Consider the following 19232-nt stretch of genomic DNA (forward strand, 5'->3'; position numbering starts at 1 on the left):
ACAGTAAACAAGCCCACTTCATATTCAAAGMCTTTCTCCATGATGTGGTGGTTGTGTTGCCAGCCCATTTTTCCCTCTTGTGATCCAGTGGGGTGGGAATTATTCCCAGACACRGGTGTTGGGGTGTTCAGGGAGCTGTAGGGACCCCTSTGCTGGAATGAACAGGAACTGAACYYCTCTATCCATGGGTGGRACTGTGGGGTTTTGGCTGTTTTGAGCCTTGGTCCCAAGTGTTGGTGGCATTTCTGTCAGCCCTTTATTTTGGGACCCTTCTTTCCAGCTCTGAGCCTGGCACTTYAGCTGAGCCGAGCTCTTCTGGTTCTGTTTTTGGTCTTTTCTGAGGAAACAAACGTTGTCTTGCTTAGCACGTGTTTGAAATAACTGGAGAAGGGGAAATGGTGCCCCAGAGAAYTTCCAGTGCCATGTCCAAGCTTCCTCTTCTGCCCTTGCCCCCAGGACCTTGTGYAGTTTCCACCTGAGTGCTGCCCCTGCAGAGAAGGGGATTAAGAGTGAGCACAGCAGGCTGGAGGGTTGGATGTGATTACAAGCTCCCTTGCCCGGCTGGAATATAAATGGGGCGTTTCCCCCTCTGTAAGACCTGATCTCTCCAGGTGAGAATCAGAAAGCCAAGCTGTTTTTCCTCCTGAAGAATAAGCTGATTTTAACATCATACACTCAGTGGAAGGGACAAAAGTCATTCTGCCAGTGCCTTTGGCTTCTCTCTGCCTGCAAGGGATGACAGAGGTGGATGGAGAGGGACTGTCTGTCTCCAGGGGGGCTGCACATCTTGCTGAGCTGTTTGGTACCACGTCCTGCCAACTGGAAAGTGAGTTAATTGACTCTTGCTGCTGGAGAGCCTTGCCAGTCTCTGCCTTTCTCTCCCAGCCCAGTCTTGCCTTTTCTGCTGCCGCTGCCACCCACAGCAGGACCTTGGTGCCACAGGAATGCATGAGGACTTCAGATCCCTGCTGGCACTAGGTCTGAGCAAGAGAAGCAGTTTTGAAGCTGCTTGCTGGAGGCAAAGCCTGGCTTTAATGCTGGGCTCAGGGCTTTGGAAGGCGGGTGCTGGCAGGATGAAGTCTGGACCAAACCCACCCCAGGCAGCTCAGCACAGGCAGCAGGCTCTTGCCCTAGGAAAGCTGAAATTCCTCGACGTTGATGGAGGGATTTTTCAGCATTCCCAGGAGGTTGGGGTGCAAATGGTTGTATTCAGGATGCAGGGCAGGAAAAGCTGCCACAACCACAGCCATCAGTGCACTACCCTGAGTTGCCAGAATTGGGTGGTGATCAGTTTTAAGTTAGAGTCATTCAGTGCTGGGGCTGTCCTGAGCACAGACCTTCCCAAGGAACAGCTGTGGCTGTGAGAGGCACCATGAGCTGCAAACCAACAGTCCTGGTCAGAAACTTCACTGTAAAGGAATTTACTAAGCAACTTTTATAGATTCCACCCCSACCCTGCCCCCAGGCTGGAAAGACCATTAGAAATATCTGGTCTTGGGGTGGTACAGAGCAGGCCTCYATATTTATTCGTTTGATATTGTGGTTTTATACTGCAGCTGGTGCTGTCCCACCCTGGACTGGTGGCTGGGAGAACTGAAGTCAGCAGTAAGGGGTGTTGTTTTCAGCAGTGTCTGCATGCTTGGGGATTGGTTTTCACTTAGGAGATGTTATGAAGGAGATTCTACAACAAAAACAACTCCTTCACCCAAGCCTTGGGTCTGTTTTACCCATTCCCGCATTGTGCAGAAGACAGATTATCAGCTGCTGTTTTCCACACGATTTCTTKTGTACAGGGAATGGCATCTTCTGGCTATAGCAGTGCATTCCTCCTCYTGGGATTGCTGGTGTGAGCCTGTGGTGTGACCCCGGGGTCCCCATGCCTAAGGGAAGGGGGGGGGGTGCGACCTCTGGCAGCTGGGCAGTCCAGCAGGGAAAAAAAATCCCTCCCCTCCTGAGGAATCCCCTTGTAAAGCAGGGGCTTCTGTGAGGTCTGGGGGTAAGGTGGAGCCTGGGTACCACGGTAGGAGAGCTCCTGGGACCCTGCTGCTGTTCCTTCACAGTACCCTGCTTCCCACCAGCGCTGGGTTGCACTGACCTGTTCCTCCAGGGCTCCACACGGATGTAACTCTTGACTTAAGGCCTGGAGGTTTTGCTACAGCCACCAGCTGTAACGTCCAGCTTTTACGTGAGATACAGGGCAGGGAAAGCTGCCACAACCCAAGCAATCAGCGCACTGCCCTGAGGTGCTACAACTGGGTGTTGTTTGGGGTTTGAGACATTCAGTGCTGGGGTTGTCCTGAGCACAGACYTTYCCAAGGGACAGCTCTGGCTGTGAGAGGCACCAYSAGCWGCAAACCAACAACRATGGAACTTGATCKCTCCGACCTSATCCAGAAAGGGCAGAGACTCGCCAGAGGCCGGGGATGAACAGCTTGGAGCACAATCCGCTACTCCATTCCCCCAAACACATCTGATTCTACTTCAGGGGAAACAGAGCGGAATCCTCGGCTCCTTGGCTGCCAAACGGGGCTGTAAACAAGGGCCGGGGCCGTGAGGGGGCAGCTTGCCGTGACGACCGATCCGCGCCCTGCTCGCGCCTATCGCGAGACCGTCTGGCGCGGCTCCTGAGGGCCGGCAGTTCCCGCCTCTCTGGCGCACGCGGCCGCCCTACCCATTGGCTGGACCCTGCGGGGCGGGCACGCTTCCCATTGGCTGAGCGCTGCGGGGCGCGGCACCGCCGCGGGCGCTGATTGGCGGCTGGGCGCGCAGGAGCCGCGCGCGCTGTCAGCATGGCGGCGCCCGCCCGGCGGAGCGTCGTGTTCGTGACAGGCAACGCCAAGAAGCTGGAGGAGGTGAGGTGGCGGGACCGGGGCCTGGCGGGCGGGTTTGCCTCCCTTTTCATTCCCTTCTCCCTCCCTTTTCATTCCCTTCTCCCTCCCTTTTCATTCCCTTCTCCCTCCCTTTTCATTCCCTTCTCCCTGCGCAGGTCACGCAGATCCTCGGGGACTCCTCTCCCTACACGCTGGTGGCAAAGAAAATTGACCGTAAGTTGTTATCGGGGCTTGGGGGATGCGGCGGCTCGGCCCGTCCCGGTCTGCTCAGTACCGATCCCTGTGTCCGCAGTGCCGGAGTACCAGGGGGAGCCAGACGAGATCTCCGTGCAGAAGTGCCGTGAAGCCGCCCGGCAGGTCATTCACCCTCTCTGCTTTCCCAGCAGAGTTGGGTTGGGTTGGATGTGGGGGGACCCCAGACGGGACACTGAGGCATCCAAACCGRCTCCGAGGAAAGCCAGGGGCACATCTGGCTCGAGCTGGCCTCGCTGCACTCCCATCACCTGGCTGTTCCCGGTTTATGCCGGGTGACGCTGAATTCTCACCAATGGTACCAAGTTTTGGCAGTCCTGCTGCTGTGTCCCTCGAGCAACACGAGGTCATGGAGGCTCCTTCAGTCCAGCCCCAGTGGCTGCAGGGCACAGAGTTTTCTGTCGGCTGAACATTCCCGAGTTATCTCTGGAATGGGTATCCTARAAGAACCAAATGAGGGCTAAGACTTGAGAAAAATGCAGGCATGCCTMMAGGRTGCAGGCTTTCCCTTYCCTTGTCCTGCCAATCCTGTCCCTCAGGAGGGCAGGGAGTGTTCAGATTTGCTTTTTCCTCTGTGTGAAACCTTCCCTACTGTTGTTCAGCTTCTCTGGCCTGCCTGGAGACAGCCTGAGTTCGGTTGTGACTAGTGGGGCCTCTGAGGTCAAGATTGCACTTGATGTCAAGTGGAAACATGAGGATAGGATAGAGCAAGGGAATGGGTTTGGAGGCAGTGCCTTCCTTTAGCTCTAATTTCTTCTTCCTTCTCGTTGGCTTTCACTGTAGGTTCAGGGACCTGTTATAGTAGAGGACACCTGCTTGTGCTTCAATGCTCTGGGGGGCCTTCCAGGACCCTACATGTAAGTAGGAGGGGAATTGTTTCCCCTTTCATGTACTGGAGTTGGGAGCAATGGAATTATGGAATATCCTGAGTTGGAAGCGACCACAAGTATCATCAAGCCCAAATCCTGGCCTGGTCCAGAACAGCCTCTAGAATGCCACCATGTGCCTAAAAGTGTTGTCCAAACACTTCTTGAGCTCTGGCAGGCATGGGGCTGTGACCAAGTCAGCACTGCAACTTGGTGTAAAATGTGAACAATTTGTGYTGAGAGATGCATTTTGGCACATCAGTGCACAGGAGTGAGAACTGTGCTAATTACATGGACCCCAGTACTGTGGTAAATTAAATACCCCACTGCTATTTTCACTGGGTCAGTTTGTGAGAGATGTGTGTCCTTACTGGTAAATAGTTCAGAACAAGGTGACCTGACAGCACATTGAAGAGGGATTCAAAGGCCTATGGAAATACAGGCAACATTGTCTCAAGGATGCCTGTATTTCTGAGAGATAATAGCAAAAATTAATCTTCCTTCTTTCCTTCCTTTTCAGAAAATGGTTCCTGGAGAAACTCAAGCCAGAAGGTACTGCTCTCATGTTACTGCTCTGTGTGTAACCCACTCCTTTGCCCCTGAAGTGGCTCSCTGCCCATGCTGGGGGAACCAACAGGTTCCTCAAGCTTGTTCTGTGCTCCCCTTCCTAGAATTTTGTTTTTTCCAGTAGTGTCATCCCTGGATTCCCAGACTCCTGCTTCTGCAGACTGGTGGCAGGGCTTGTGGGAACTTCTTGTTTGTCCTCAGTGTGACCTGGAACACCTCTCGCTCCCTGTGGTTTCAGTGCAAGCCCTCTCCACTGCTGCTCCCTTCCCCTGGCATGCAGTGACTGCTTGATCTCACAGTTCAGAGTGTGACTGCAAATCCTGTGCTGATCTCATTAACCTGAGCATTAATCACATTCAGTCCCTGTGGGCTTTAGTTCTCCCTGACGTAGCAGAGTCGGTTGCTTCCTCTGCCAAATTCATAGCAGGGCTCTGCAGCTCACACTGTGAGATGAAATCTGAGTTTCTGGCTTCAGTCATAGCAGGGATCCTGGTGCCTGATCTCTGTCACCTCCTGTGGTGGTTGGGAATGCAATGCGGAATGCTCCCTCCATCCATGCCTCCTTAGGTGGGTGTGTTGTGCTCCCAGGGAGCAGCACTAACTCCAGGATCCCTTCTGTGTCCCTCAGGCCTGTACAAGCTGCTGGCTGGCTTTGAAGACAAGTCTGCGTACGCACTCTGCACCTTCGCCTTCAGCAGCGGCAACCCGGAGGAGCCAGTGAGGCTGTTCAAAGGCCAGACCCACGTAGGTGGTGTGTGCCTGGGGAAGGGAACGTGCTGAGGGAGGAGAGCTGTGATGTGAATTTTGTAACAGGATTGGCTGTGCTGAGGATAGTTTTGGTGGCCTCTGGGTCACTTGACTGCACTTGGATATTCTGTTGGGAACAGGCTTAGTGGGAGCACAGTGGGTGGCAGGTGCTGAGGGCACAGCCCTTTTCCTGGTGGTACTTGGTGAACTCTGAATGTTGCTTTGGTGTCTTCAGCTCCTCATCTTCCTCTGACAGGGCTCTATTCAAGTACAGTTGTTACCTCTGTTATTTGGAGAGGTCAAGGCACTGTCAGCATAGGRCAGCATGAGTTTGGAGCTGCTAATTATGGGGAGGTGCTGGGAAGCGGGACGGCACCATGCAGAGCCTGTGGTGGCTGCAGTGTGAGCTATGGCTGCGTGTCTCGGTCTCTCCTCAGTCTGTGTTTGAAATGTGACTGCAAGRAAAGTGCTGTGAAACCACAGCTTAGGGAGCTTTTTTGCTTTCTCGTGGCAGGGGCTGATAGTGGAGCCCAGAGGCCCTCGGGATTTTGGCTGGGATCCCTGCTTCCAGCCAGATGGCTACAACCAGACGTAAGTTGGTGTTTCACRTACAGCTTTTTATGTAAGCAAGCCATGGTCAAGGGTGTTAAGAGGAACTTGCTTACAAGGAAGAGCATCAGGGAGAAACACCTTCCTGGGTCAGAACGTGGTGGGTTTTGGGAATACCCCACATCAGGAGTTGTGTCAGGACAGGTGCCGCAGGGAGGCAACAGGGGAGCTGTCAGTGCTTGGGGGATGTGCTGTAGTGTCTCCTGCAGAGAATTGTGATTTCTCTCCCCTGCAGCTATGCCGAACTGCCCAAGGCAGTGAAGAACTCCATCTCACACCGGTACAAGGCACTGAGCGAGCTCTCCACCTTCTTTCTTCAGAACGACTCGACAGAGCCCCGTTCCGGCCCCAGCTAGCGCTCGGGCTATGGGCACCTCGTGTTCACACAGTCGCAGAATTATCAGGGTTGGAAARGACCTCKGGAGATCACTTAATCCAACCCCCYGGCCAAGGCCCGTGTTATCCATGTCACACACAGCCCCGGCAGAGCTTTGCTCCGCTGCGGGAGGTCATTAAAGCTGCTCCCTTGGAACCCACCGCTACCTCTTTCTCCGCTCTTTTTGTTGCTTCGGAAGTGCCGCAGAGCCCCWGCTGCACGCTCGTGCCTCAGGGGCGGCTCTGGGCCGGGCAGTCCCTGCCGCCCTATCTGCCTGAAGCCCTCGAGCAGACGGCCGGGTCCTTGTACGCTCCAGGGGACCGGGATCRGGATCGGGATCTCAGGCGGCACCGTCCGGGGGCGCGCCGGGGCCGCTGCGCGCTCCYGCTGCGCGCTCCCGCCGCGGTGGCGCTCGGAGCCGCTGGCCAATGGGGAGCGGCCGGGGGAGAGGCAGCCAATGAGCGGCGGGTGCGCTGSCCACGCGCGCGGCGCAGGCGGAAGCGGTCAGCGCGGCGCACACGTGGGGGCCGAGCCCGCCCGGCCATGGAGCTGCTGCCCCGCAGCCCCGGCGAGTTCGGCTCCGCCCGCTACTGGGAYCGCTTCTTCCGCCAGCGCGGGCAGCGGCCTTTCGAGTGGTACGGGGCTTTTCCGGAGCTCTGCCCCGTCCTGCACAAGTATGTGCGGCCCCGCGATAAGGTGAGCCCCGGCTGTCACCCAGCGCCGTGTGGGATGAGCCCCTTACGAGCTCCTCCTGCGTAGTGAGCTGTCGGGTTGTYTRGAGAAGAGGAGGTTCAGGGGTGACCYTRTCGCTCTCTACAACAACCTGAACGGAGGTTGTAGCTGGGCTGGGGGTGGATCTCTTCCCCCAGGCAACCAGCAGCAGGATGAGAAAACAGAGGCTTAAGCTACGCCAGGGAARGTTTARGTTGGACATTCGGAGGAAGAATTTTTTCACAGAAAGGATGCTTAGACATTGGCATTGTGCGGTGTCACCGTCCCTGGATATGTGTAAGGAAAGAATGGATGTGGCACTGAGTCCCATGGTCTGGTTGGCATGGTAGTGTTTGGTCATAGCTTGGACTCGATGTTCTCAGAGGTCTTCTCCAGTCTAATGCTGTGTGTGAGGTCTGTGCTATTCGCTGATGCAGATCATGTGAAAAGATGTGTGTGTCTTTAGCAAGAGGACAGGAGAGACCCCTGGGTTGCCTTGGTCTGGGGACCTCCAGGGGTTAAAACATCCAGGTCATCCCCAAAACACATGTAGCAGATCTGTCACTTCTGTGCCCATGGGACTTCTCTCTTTGGAGATGTTGTCTTAGGCCCCAGAGAGTCGGTTTGCAGGCACTGTGGGTGTGGTTTTCACAGCGGACTCCTAGGCATGTCTGGTATTTGCTCGTCAAATGCTCTTGGGGGGTGTTTCCAGGGCATTGTCACCATCACGCTGCTCTTGTGCCGCTCCCCAGGTCCTCGTGGTGGGCTGTGGAAACTCGGAGCTGAGCGAGCAGATGTAYGATGTGGGAATGTGCGAGGACATCRTCAACATCGACATCAGCGAGGCGGTGATCCGCCAGATGCAGGAGCGCAGCGGGAGCACGAGGCCAAAGATGAGCTACCTGCTGATGGACATGCTCCAGATGGACTTCCCTGATGCCCACTTCCAGGTGGTCCTGGACAAAGGCACACTGGATGCCCTCCTCACTGATGAAGAGGAGGCCACTCTAGCCAAGGTGGACCAGATGTTTGCTGAGATCAGCCGRGTCCTGCAGGTAGGAGGGCGCTACCTCTGCGTCTCCTTGGCTCAAGCCCACGTGCTGAAGAAAGCAGTGGAATATTTCTCCCGGGAAGGCTGGGTCGTGCGCGTCCATCAGGTGGCCAGCAGCGGGGACAAGCAGCAGTTTGTCCTACCGGTCTTTGTGTATGTCATGACAAAGTTCAGGAAGATCCCTGGCTCGGCTCCACAGATCCTGGAGATCTGTCCCGAGGAGCAGGACAAGCCGATGAGGRTGGAGAGCGCGGAGCGGCTGGTGGCAGCAGTGAAGGACAGGCAGCATTATGCCCTGCTCTGCAGCCAGATAAGCAAAACCCCCTGCAGGGAACAGGTTTCCTTGGATCTGTGTGACAAAGAGAGCGGGAAACCTCGCTACACGCTGCATGTGGTCGACAGCCCCTCAGTGAAATCTTCCCGGGACAATCATTTTGCCATCTTCATCAGTGAGTATGGGCTGTCCGGGCTGCAGCAAGGTGGTGCCCTGGCCAGGAGCTGCAAAACAGCCAGCCCTTCAGGCCCTGYTGAATTTGGGGTTGGAGAGGGAAATAACCCACCTGTGTTGGGTTCACTTGATGCTTTAGTCCTGGCTTTGTGGTGGGATATGTTTGCCTGGTGGTGCAAGCAGAGATCTTGCACAGAGCTTSTTGGCTTCATCTCACCGTGGAGGGACACTGCCTGCTATGCCTCCAAGGTGGAGTTTCCTGCCTTGATGCTGGTGACAGCCAGTTTAGCACATTGCAGCCAGAAAGGCATCACTGGTCTATGTGGGTGTCCTGGCTTGCAGGGGCAGACTGCTGGGGCTGCACGTGGCTTTTGTGCTTGTACCTCACAGAGAGGTGTTGACCTCGACCAGCAGGCCTGTTCCCACCTTGCATCCCTTCAAAGATGGGACCTAGCACAGCCTGGAGACAGGTCATGAACCTGTTGGACACCCCCTTCTAATGAGATGTGGCTTTTCCAGCCTCCTGTATCAGCTGGCCCAAAATAGGATGTCTGCCTGGTTGCAGGGCATGGCTCTAGTCAAGCAGTGGTACCTCCTTGAGATGACTTGCCACTCCCTGYGGCTCCTCCCTTGGAGGCTGGGGTGGTTACTCGAGGCTGATGGCAGCCCCTTCTGCAGTCCCACAGGGCAGAGAAACCGAGTGGCTYTTTGGGACGGAGGAAGGGCGGAGGCAGCTCGCGGCCAGCGCGGGCTTCGGGCGCCTGGTCACGGTGGCCCTGCACAGGGAGCAGCACTACGAGGGCATGGCCAGCATCCAGGCGGAGCTGTCGGGGAAGGTGATGGAGCTGGCCCCACCGGGCCTCCCTGTCCGGCAGCAGGTGAGCCCCTACCACCCGGCCCCCTGGTATGGCTTCCCAAAACCAGAGCCAGCCTGGCTTGGCTTCCCAAAACCAGGGCCATCCTGGCTCTCTGCCAGCCGGGAAACTCCTCTGTAAGGGGGACCAAGCTGCAAGGTGTAAGCTGGCTGCTTTGGGGGGCAGGTGATGGGCCTCAGGTGCAGCTCCTCTTGGTTTTCCCTTCAGCTTTGCCTTTGCTTGGAGGCAGGATTTGAGGTGCTTGTRTGGCAGGATACAGGATGAAGTCCTCACTCTCCAAAACCCAGCATCTCAAGAAAAGCAGAGATCCTGAAACCCTGAGAGCATCCAGCCCCTACTTAATCCTGGCTTTAACTTCTGTCTCCTCCTTCCTGCCCCARCTCCATACACCTGAGCTCTTGCAAAAAATCTTGTTGTGTTTGCTCCCGGTATTCCCTGTGTTAGGAGGGAAGTTAGTGCAGATCCCCAGTGCTCCTGTGGCATCCCACTGCTCTGTTGTGCTTCATCCTGGCTCTGTGGCTATAGTCAGGACAGTGGGAATGCCAAGCTCTCTTCCTGTAGCCTTTCCCCCTTCACAGCAGCCCCTGTCCTCCCTTCAGGTGCCYTTCCTGTCCGTGGGAGGGGACATCGGGGTGCGGACGGTGCGGCACAGTGCCACCAGCCCCCTGAGCGGGGAGTACGTCGTGGAGGACGTGAAGGGAGATGGCACCTGCTACTTCCGCCGCCTCATCTTCCTCYGCAACAGGAACGTGGTGCAGTCRGAGGCTCGGCTCCGGGCCCCTACACCCCTCCCAGGTACATGGGGCAGCCATGAAGGGGCTGATTTTTTGGGGTGACAGAGTGAGAGCAATCTAGAAGGAAGGTAGAAGTCCTTATAGGACCTGCCTGTCTTGTTCCAGAGCAGCTCTGAGAGTGTTTCACACCGTGGGTGGGGCAGGGCTGGGAGTGGTTACTCCCCAGAAAGCACCTCCATCTCCACCTTGCCTTACCAGCTGATGTCTCCCGTCACTCAGGCCAGAAGAAGCGGAGGAAGGACAAGAAGAAACCCAGCCCCGCTGAGCCACCTGGAGCCATCGACAAAAGCTACCTGTGCTGTGAGCACCACAAGGCCATGGTTGCGGGGCTCTGCCTGCTGGGGGGCCCCGACGCCCTCCCAGGTGACGAGGCTGGCAGTGGGAGGCTGTGCTGGGGGCAGGTGCACGTGTGTCCCCATGCCACAGCCCCTTGGGGAAAGGCTCTTCTGGCCAAGGTGCCCCATGTCCCCAGCAGTTTGGGGACGGTGGGTGGGATGAGCAGTGGGAGCGTGGTATCGTGGTGGCTCAGTGGGCGCTCTTGATTGGCAGGAAAGCTGGCCGTGCTGGTGGTGGGGCTCGGCGGGGGCAGCCTGCCCCTCTTTGTCCATGATTACTTCTCAGAGGCCCGTGTGGCCGTGGTGGAGATCGACCCCTCCATGCTGGAGGTGGCCACGCAGTGGTTCGGCTTCTCCCAAGGCCACCGGATGCAAGTGCACATCTCCGATGGCCTGGACTACGTGGGCAAGCTGGCAGCTGAAGGTACCATCTGAGAACATTCTGGGTGTCCCATCGAGCCCAGGGGGTGACACGCTGGGGGGCAGACACCTGGGCTGTTGTGACCCCTGGTTCCCTATTCCTGTGTCTCCTGCCATGTGTCACAGTCCCCAGCCTCAGCAGGTCTCTGCAGCTCACAGCCTGTCCTTGCCATGTGTGGGAACTGAGGATTTGCTGCCTCCTGCAGCACCAGGGCTTGAAAAGAGAAACCCCAGGAGAGAAGACACCCATAACATGGCAGAAGGGGTGTCCTCTCCATCCCATTTTTTGCCTTTCATGTGTGTGACTCACCTCTGTCCCATAGAATAACAACTTTCTGTGCTTCCTGCTGCAGCGCCAGCCCAGTACGATGCCGTCATGTTTGATGTGGACAGCAAAGACCTCACGGTGGGGATGAGCTGCCCACCCCCAGCCTTTGTGGAGAAGCCCTTCCTGCAGAAAGTKAAAACCATCCTCAAGCCAGAAGGTAGGAGGGGAAATCAGGCCATGTTTCCATGGCCAGGGTGATAGATTCTGTGTGGAGTTGGGGTTGTGCCACCTTTTCTCATCCTGGAGTGGCTGCAGCTGGGATTGCTGCATGGCATCCACTTCTCCTGGGGTGTTTCAGTGGGCATTGTGACAGCAGGATGGAGCTGGTGGCCTGCAAGGCTGCTGGGTCAGGCAGGCTGGGACACCCTGTGGGGACAGCAGRGTGTTCTGGAAGCACAAGATGTAGGCGGTGTCTGAGAACAGACCTTGTGGCCACCCCTCTGTGTGGCAGCAGGGACATGGAGCTGAGCCAGGGGCACTGAGGGAATGCTGGTACTCCTTGTGCTGCTCTGAGGGACACGTTTGCCCCAGGGTGGCACCGATCCAGCCGTGTTCCCGCAGGCTGTGCAGCTCCCTTCCCTCTCTCCCCCCTGCAGGAGTCTTCGTGCTCAACCTGGTGTGCCGCGACGCCCGGCTCAAGGAGTCCGTCCTGGCCACCCTCAGGGATGTTTTCCCGCTGCTCTACGCACGCCGCATCCAAGGGGAGGTTAACGAGATCCTGTTCTGCCAGCCCGGCCCCGAGGGCCGGTGTGACCCCGCAGAGCTGGGGGAKCGCGCCCGGGCGCTGGAGGGGGCCCTGCGGCAGCCAGGGCGGCCCTGGGACAGCTCCTACGTGCTGGCAGACATGCTGCAGGCCGTGCAGATCCTCTGAGGGGGCTCTGGTGCTGCTCCAACACAGTGGGCCCCTCCTCTGGGTGCTGTGGCCCCACAATCGGGGTGCCCGTGGCTGGGACTGCCGCCCTTCAGGGCCAATGCTGGCCTGGGCGTGCTGGAAGGATGGGATTGGCACGGGAAATGTGGCTCCCAAGGAAGGCAGCATTGAGCTGGTGCGGGGAGAGAGGTGCTGTGGGACTGGCAGGACTGTGGGTTTGGGTTTGTCCTCATTGCTTTCCCACTCTGGGAAAAACGGGAAGACATGCCTCAGACTCTGTTTCCACTTGAGCACAGCCTGTTCCCTCTGATGGTGCCTCTCCCTGCATCCCCAGCATTCCTGGTGTCTCTGCAGAGCCCCGGCCCCGCTCCAAGCCTGGTTGTGGGTGTGTGTGGGTAGGCTGTGAGCTGTGGGAATAAAGTGCTCAGGGGTGCTCTGAGATATGCAGTGCTTTGCTAAAGCTTGTTTTTGAAGCACCCACAGYCCTGAAAGAAGTCACCTCTGCACCTTGAGGGCAGGTCCTGGGAGCAGGCAGCTGYCCCTTGAATCCCACTGCCCCCTCAACGCACACCCTCCCCAGACTGGACCCCGCTTTTTCCTCTCTTCTGAGTCTTCCCAGCCATCCCCACAGAACTGAGACCTGCAACCCCTGAGATCCCAACCCTTCTCCCTCTGAGCCAGCAGTACCAGCCCTGGGCTCAGGTTCCTGGCCACACTCACCCAACTGGTGCAGGTCAGCCTTCCTGCRGGAGGAAAGGGCAGCCATAAATACCCACTGGGGAGTTCCCACAGCACCCCAATCCTGCCCAGACAGCTCATTTTGTCTCTCCCAAAGGTTTCAGAGCCTGGTCCCAACCCTGCAAGGTTGAGCTGAAGAGCTGACCTGTGTGTCCTGGCTGGTTACAGAGCAGGTGACCTGAAGGTGCTCRTTCATCAGGAGCTATTTTTGGGTGTCTTTGTCTTTTTCCCTGCAACAGCTGGTACCAGAATGAGTCTGAGATATGGTGCCAAAGTGACTGGCTTGGAGACAGCAAGGGGACAACCTGCTTAGTCACCATGATGCTTTGCCACTGACCCTGCAGTCTCACTCCATGCTCCCTCCTGCCGCTGGCAGCCTGGGTTGGGACATCTTTCTGGCAGCTGCTTCCCAAAGCAAACCCTCCCCAGCCCAAGGAGGTACCAACACACCAGAAATAGCTCCAGGAGGGATCTGTGTCTGGGCATCAGTGCTGGAGCCATGTCCCAGCTCTGCAGCTCACACTCCCTGTCCCATCAGCGTTTTGGGGTGCCCCTCGCTGGCCTCTCCTTGCTTGGAAGGACCCAGCTCTCCTCCAGCTGCGGGAAGTCCTCTGCCGCTTAGGAAGCAGAGTGAGGGGGAGGRTGAGCCTGTGTGTTTGCAATTCCCCAGCTCCACGGGGCTGTGGAAAAGAACACCCCAAAGGCTCTCACCCGCTGAGCGTGGGGATCATGGCCATTGCTCCAGTGCAGGAGATGGGGCTGTTTGTACCAGGATGAACTACAGCAGCTATGCTGCCAGCAAACACCTCCCTCTGAGCAGCACCTGGGGCTCTATTTTAATTTTAATTTGCCAGCAGGTTCTACTTTGGGAACTGCTCTGTTCAGATCCMTTCTCTGATGCTCCCTGCCTTATTCCCCTTCACACAGAGGGACAAATTGGTGCCCTACTTTCCCCCTGGGCTAACCTGTGTCTACACAGAGTTTAGCAGATGTTTTTTTTAATAAGTGCTTTTGATGGTTCCCAGGCCCAGGAGAGCAGGGCTGGCCTGCTCCCTGCCTCAGATAAAGGCTGGCAGCCTGGGTAGGTGCCCTTCCAGTGTGCTCTCCTCCTGTAGAGCATTCAGGACAGCACAGGGGAGGRATGAGGCTGGAGCTGGAGCAGGGTGGAAGTGTGCCTGCCCCCATGCAGTTGGTTTCTAAAGCTCCTCTGTGATGAGCACTGTTTTGAAAGATAWCTATTATCCGCCCAGCTTAGCGATGGCAAATTTCTCAACTGGATCAGCAGTGCTACATTTACTCTATTTTTAACTTAGTTTGCAATTCTCAACATAATTCCAATGACATAGGTTTGTGTRTGTGTGGGTGCCCTTTATTTTATTGAAACCGTCTCCTTTCTTCCCCAGGAACTCGCACAAAGGCTGCCTTCATCCCTCCCTTGTCCAGTCCTGCCTTTCTGTTGTGCTTCYAAAATGCTGCATAACGCCACATCCTGGTGGAAAAACAAAAGCCATCTATTAGAAACAATGTAAGGATCAAATGTTCATTGCAGCTGTTCTTGCAGCTACTGTTAGCCTGACAACTTTGGTCGGCAAATGAATTTCAGCTGGAAAACTGGCAAATTCATGAGTGCTGCAAATAACCAAAATCCTCCTCTGCAGGTAAAAGGCTCCAAGGCTGGAGCAATTGACACATAGTAAATATTTCTCYGCTGGCAGCCAAAACATGAAGCTAACGTATACGTTTGGCAACTGTGATTCTGTTGAGGGTTTTGGCAATATACTCATGTTTACATCCCTTACTCCTCACTTCCTTCCTTTGCAGCGTAGGCACGCTGTCAGTGGCAGGATAGAAACAAGCTCTGCTGTCACTTAGCAACCTCCACTGGCACAGAGATGTTGACTTTTTCCACTCTGGATTTCCCAGCATAAAGAGATGAGTGTGTAACTCATCACGTGGCTCAGGTGTGAGGCTTGTAGCCAGCTTCGGTCTGGTCCAGTCCTAGTCCTTGGAGCATCACATCCATGTCCAGCTGCCACACCACTAAATGAGACACTGGGGGTTGATGGGTCAGCCCTGGGTTTCCTGATTTGGGTGGAAGGATGCAGGGAGGTCATTTGGCCCAGGGTGGCTGTGGGCAGGCCGTTGGCAGGAAGGTGACACTGTGAGGGAGGCACTGATGGGTGCCATACATACACCCTGTACGGTGTCACAGCCCAGCTCCCTGCTCTGCAGAAGAGGAGAAAATGACACAGTTCCCTCTTAGGAGGAGGGTGGAGGTGGATAAGGGACATGCTGTCACCAGCTGAAAGTACATCAAGCACCTGGGAGAGATTTTGCAGTAATAAAAGCTGCAGGGACAGAGCACTGAGGCAGATTCCCTTCTGCTGGGGAGGCTGCTGCGGTCCAGACATGGCATGGGCCAGAGCTACAGCCACCTCCCAGAGGCTGGAAGCACACGGGAAGTGTTTTGTCCATGAAATATTCCCTTGGGGAAGCACTTGGCTTGCCTGACTCTGTGACCAAGGAAGCAGGCACGCTGCCAGGCTGCAGTGAGGGAGCRCAGCTCTTTCCTGGGGTGCTCAGGGCTGCAGGGAAACACCTCCTCAGGCTGCAATGCAGCACGGTGCCCTTTTTCTACCCTGCAACTGGATGCATTCGACTAAAGAATGCAGCTGGGCAGGAGAGAGGAGAGATGGGACAGAGATTGGGTTGTCACTGTCCTGCCATCAGTGAGTCAGCAGTGCCCCGGGCTGTGGGGGGAAGGCAGAAGGCACATCCTCTTTGCAGGGATAAATGCTGCAGCCACTATTCTGATCACAGCTCTGCAGCCACTCTGGCTTTCTTTCAYGGGCTTGAATTCCATCTTTTGCTGCTCCAAGGTCTGAGCTCTCCTCCTGGCAGATACACAGGCATAATGCTGACTGGCACCTTCGTGCCACTGCAGAGCCAAGAGAACCTGGGGGCTCCCCCTCGCACGGGCTCCTTGCCCACACTTCCTGCTCTGTGCCCATCAGCTGTCTGAAAAGCTCTGCAAATACTCTGGGTTTGTGTCTGAAGCAGAAGGAGGTGGGGAAGGTCCCTGGAGAGAAGAGCAGGTGTGAAAGAACCTGTCTCTTCTTAGGGGAGAGGATGCAGCCTCACCCATGCTCTGCTCCCCCTGGGGTCCAGACTGCTCTCCTGGCTGGGGAGTGTGACTGGTTTTTCACTGCAGGCATCTGCAATCTCCACTCGGGTAGTTTATATATAACTCATTTCTCATGAAGGGAATTGCATTGGTGTGTATGAAGCAGCCTGGGGAACTGATCCAAATGTCCTCAGTGTTAACATCACGCTGCCTGGTTAGGGAGAAGTGTCTGTGAGTTTGTGGGTTCACATGCTACAGCTGCACCCTGAAGCCAGGCTATTTTTGCCATATATTTTTCTGAAAGTCACAGCAAGACAAACTTGCTGTCTGTAGCCTTGATCTGAAATGCACTGGAGGATTTGACTGGGGGCCCGAGGCTGGCTGTGCTGGAACTGGTGACATGTGACATCAGACAATGCTTTTGGAGTTGGCATATCACCTTGGGGAGCAGGGCACCCTTCCTGCCATGCCAGGAAAGGTTCTTGGCAAAGGTTTTTTCTCCTTGCTGAGCCTGGCACATGGCAAACGGAAATGATAAATATTGTGGGGTGAAACTGAGTGCAGGGTGAAAYCAGATTGTGTTTAGGTGGTTAACCACTGAGCAGTGCAGCTTTGTGCTCCTGGGGATTGCATCTGGTGCTCCCCCAGAAAACAATTTCTTGCATGGTCCCCTGGCACTGATTCGGGTCTTGTATTTCAGGATTATTTGTTACAAGTAGTTTCTGCAACCATCTCTGGTTGTAGTACCCCTGTTTCCTTTAATTTAGCCACTCTGAATATTGGAAAATTCAGAAAGCCAGGCTGGGCTCTGCATGGGSGTTTGGAACAAGCTGCCCAGAGAAGTCAGTCAAGAAAAGGAGAGACCTGAAGATATGCTCAGGTGCCTTTTCTCTCTCCTTCTCTGCTCTCATGGAATTGTTGGAAAAACAAAGAAAAACCCTCATGATAACACAAGTATCCATAATAAATTGTTTGTGGTTTTTCTAGGTGGGAAAGCTGCTTGTCTTTGCTTGTACTTGGTACTTGGCTGCTTGTGGCTTTTTTTTTTCAGGGGGGTATGTGGATTTTTGTAAGTGATAGAGTTTCATGGTGAACGTGGGCATGTAATGGCTTCAACTCTTCTTTATCAGACCAAAAAGTTTGGTTTGGAAACCTCCCAGACTTGGGGCAATACCTCATATTTTTCCTAATCTTAGTTGTTTTCCTGATTTATTTTATTTCAATCATGGAAACAGACAAAGCTGTAATTTAAAGAGCTAACAGAAAGGACAGTTCCCTGGGTTATCAGTTTGAAGGTGTGCACAGTGCTGCTCCCCAGGCATCRTGCCTTTCTCAATCTTCATTTGTCTCCTGTGGAGATGCAATCCTGTGGCCAGGCTGCTCTTCTACGGACCTTAATTATTTCATGGGGGCAGCACAAAGTGCTCTGACACTCAGACGAGGCGATCCTMTCCTTCCCAACTTCCAGCCTCCATAGAAACCCACGAACTGGAGGAAGGCCAGGCTGCTACTCTTGTGCCTCCTGGCATAGCCTGCTYGTCCAGGAGAGGGGAAAGAAATAATCATGCTGCTAATTGGCATAATTATGTCAATAACTCCCAGGCTCCCAACTAGACAGAAATGATGGCAAGGCTTTTCCCAGAGGCTGTGATCTAACTGCAGCAGCGCAGAGAAGGCATCTCCCCATTATGCCGATTGAAAACTGTTACTCATTTCCAGAGTTAGAAGTCGGTCTGTTGTAGACAGTAATTTTTTACACTTATTGAGAGCTCTGGCCAAGRAGTTTTGATAATCCTCCAGATCGTTAGTCTCCGTCAGCCCGYGGGATGTTCACAGTTCCCTTTTGTTTTGCTTTTCACGCTGAGYGAGGCCAATGTCTGGTTTAATAGAGAGGATAACTTTTATCGCTGCAGGACTCCAAAGCCTGCGTTTTGGATATTTTCATGATGTGACTGCTGCCAGTAATCACAGATAAATCTCATCTCTGTTGCRTGCTTGAGCTTTTAGCTCAGCCTCAGTGTGCATTTTTAATTGAACCCGCTGCAGTGACAGGGCTTGGACCTCGATGTTGCTTCCCAGCCTGTTCCTGAGCCATCCACCTGCTGCCAGCCCTGCCGGAGCCGGCTCCTCTGGCTGCCCTGACACGGCTCCAGTGAATGTCTGACCCTGGCAGCACTGCTGCCTGTGGCTGAGCATTGCCACAGCCCTCTCGACCAGCAGGATGGGGCAGCCAGTTGGCATTGGGGCTCTCAGGGAAGAGGGGCAGCATGGTGGTCTCACGGTCTGGGCAAACCTCGTGTCCAAGTGTCCAAGCACCAAGGTCACCGTGTCCTTGGGCAGGAACAGAATCACAGAATGGGTCAGGTTGTAAGGGAGCACAGTGAGTCATCTGGTCCAACCTTTCTGCTCAAGCTCATCCTAGAGCACAGGCACAGGATTGTATCCAGACAGTTCTGGGATATCTCCAGTGAGGGAAACTCCACACCCTCTCWGGGCAATCTGTGAAAAAACAGTCCCTTAACAAGCAAGCTCTAAGTGATGTCCAGRTGCTAGAGAGACAAATTATTTGTTGGTAGAATTGCCTTGTTAAGGTTCARGGCTCAACGTGTTTCAGTTGTCTAAGACCTAAGGGGAGATTACCTAAGCTTGGCAAGAAGGGTGTACTACTGATAGAATGCAGAATTTAGGTGCCACGAGGACGTTTGGCAGAACCCCCAAGATAAGGAAGAAAATAACAGAAACAACTCAGTAACTCTTCTGAAAATAGCTCTGACTGGGTAAGAGGTAATTCTGGCAGGGGTAAATTGTGACTGCTAACTCACAGACCACCGACCCAAAAAAACACACTGAAGAGAAAGACTGAGAATATGGACAAATTAGCACTGGTAGCAAGAGGATCGTTAACTAATAGAAGATAGAATACWAATTAATAAGCGAACCAGATAACGTGTAGCCAATAAACACGAGTGCCTTTATTTGTTAAAATCCACAAAAAGGGAAAACTTTTGATAGCCGTTGTGCTGGCTTTGTGGATTTGCCACTCAATCCCCTTTCTGTGCAGAACTGTAAATAAATCAACCCCCTTGACTCTGTGTGTGGATTGCCCTCGGGCACACCGGGTGGAAGAGTCGATTTGGCGACAATCGTGGGACAATCGTGGGACAATCGTGGGACCCGTACCGGGACCCGCACGGGAGGGGGCGTGGCTTCTCAGCGAAGGCCCCGCCCCCAGAGCAGCGGAGGGAGGGGCGCATGCGCAGTGCGCCGCCCGTTACCTGTCAGCCGCGGC

At 54.9% G+C, this 19232-nt stretch overlaps 2 protein-coding genes across 3 annotated transcripts; both read left to right on the plus strand.

Annotated features, from left to right (window-relative positions):
* The first annotated feature begins 2739 nt into the window (after nucleotides 1–2739).
* On the plus strand, nucleotides 2740–6437 carry ITPA (inosine triphosphatase). The gene is made up of 8 exons (XM_057372764.1): nucleotides 2740–2852; nucleotides 2987–3044; nucleotides 3124–3188; nucleotides 3867–3940; nucleotides 4470–4501; nucleotides 5145–5260; nucleotides 5778–5854; nucleotides 6108–6437. Exons 1-8 carry the CDS (start codon nucleotides 2790–2792, stop codon nucleotides 6226–6228), a joined length of 606 nt encoding a protein of 201 aa, XP_057228747.1. The 5' UTR covers nucleotides 2740–2789; the 3' UTR covers nucleotides 6229–6437.
* A 285-nt stretch (nucleotides 6438–6722) lies between these two features.
* METTL13 (methyltransferase 13, eEF1A N-terminus and K55) lies at nucleotides 6723–15489 on the plus strand. 2 transcript variants are annotated; one of them, XM_057372763.1, is made up of 9 exons: nucleotides 6723–6944; nucleotides 7712–8014; nucleotides 8210–8459; nucleotides 9137–9336; nucleotides 9933–10128; nucleotides 10347–10490; nucleotides 10677–10886; nucleotides 11236–11367; nucleotides 11807–15489. In XM_057372763.1, the coding sequence occupies exons 1-9, from the start codon at nucleotides 6792–6794 to the stop codon at nucleotides 12079–12081; spliced, it is 1863 nt and encodes a 620-aa protein (XP_057228746.1). In that variant the 5' UTR covers nucleotides 6723–6791; the 3' UTR covers nucleotides 12082–15489. The 2 variants fall into 2 exon arrangements, with proteins under 2 accessions (XP_057228746.1, XP_057228745.1); XM_057372762.1 differs by having other exon boundaries at nucleotides 7712–8459.
* The last annotated feature ends 3743 nt before the right edge of the window (nucleotides 15490–19232 follow it).

The sequence above is a fragment of the Malurus melanocephalus genome, unplaced genomic scaffold (assembly GCF_030028575.1).
Source record: "Malurus melanocephalus ecotype Western Australia unplaced genomic scaffold, MMel_1.1 scaffold_178, whole genome shotgun sequence".
Taxonomy (NCBI): Eukaryota; Metazoa; Chordata; class Aves; order Passeriformes; family Maluridae; genus Malurus; species Malurus melanocephalus.

Excerpts from the sequence above, each read along its gene's own strand:
- ITPA (XM_057372764.1), top strand. The coding sequence starts at position 2,790 with ATGGCGGCGCCCGCCCGGCGGAGCGTCGTGTTCGTGACAGGCAACGCC. Across the intron at positions 4,502-5,144 it reads GGAGAAACTCAAGCCAGAAG|GCCTGTACAAGCTGCTGGCT; the intron begins GTACTGCTCTCA and ends TGTGTCCCTCAG. Across the intron at positions 5,855-6,107 it reads CCAGATGGCTACAACCAGAC|CTATGCCGAACTGCCCAAGG; the intron begins GTAAGTTGGTGT and ends TCTCCCCTGCAG.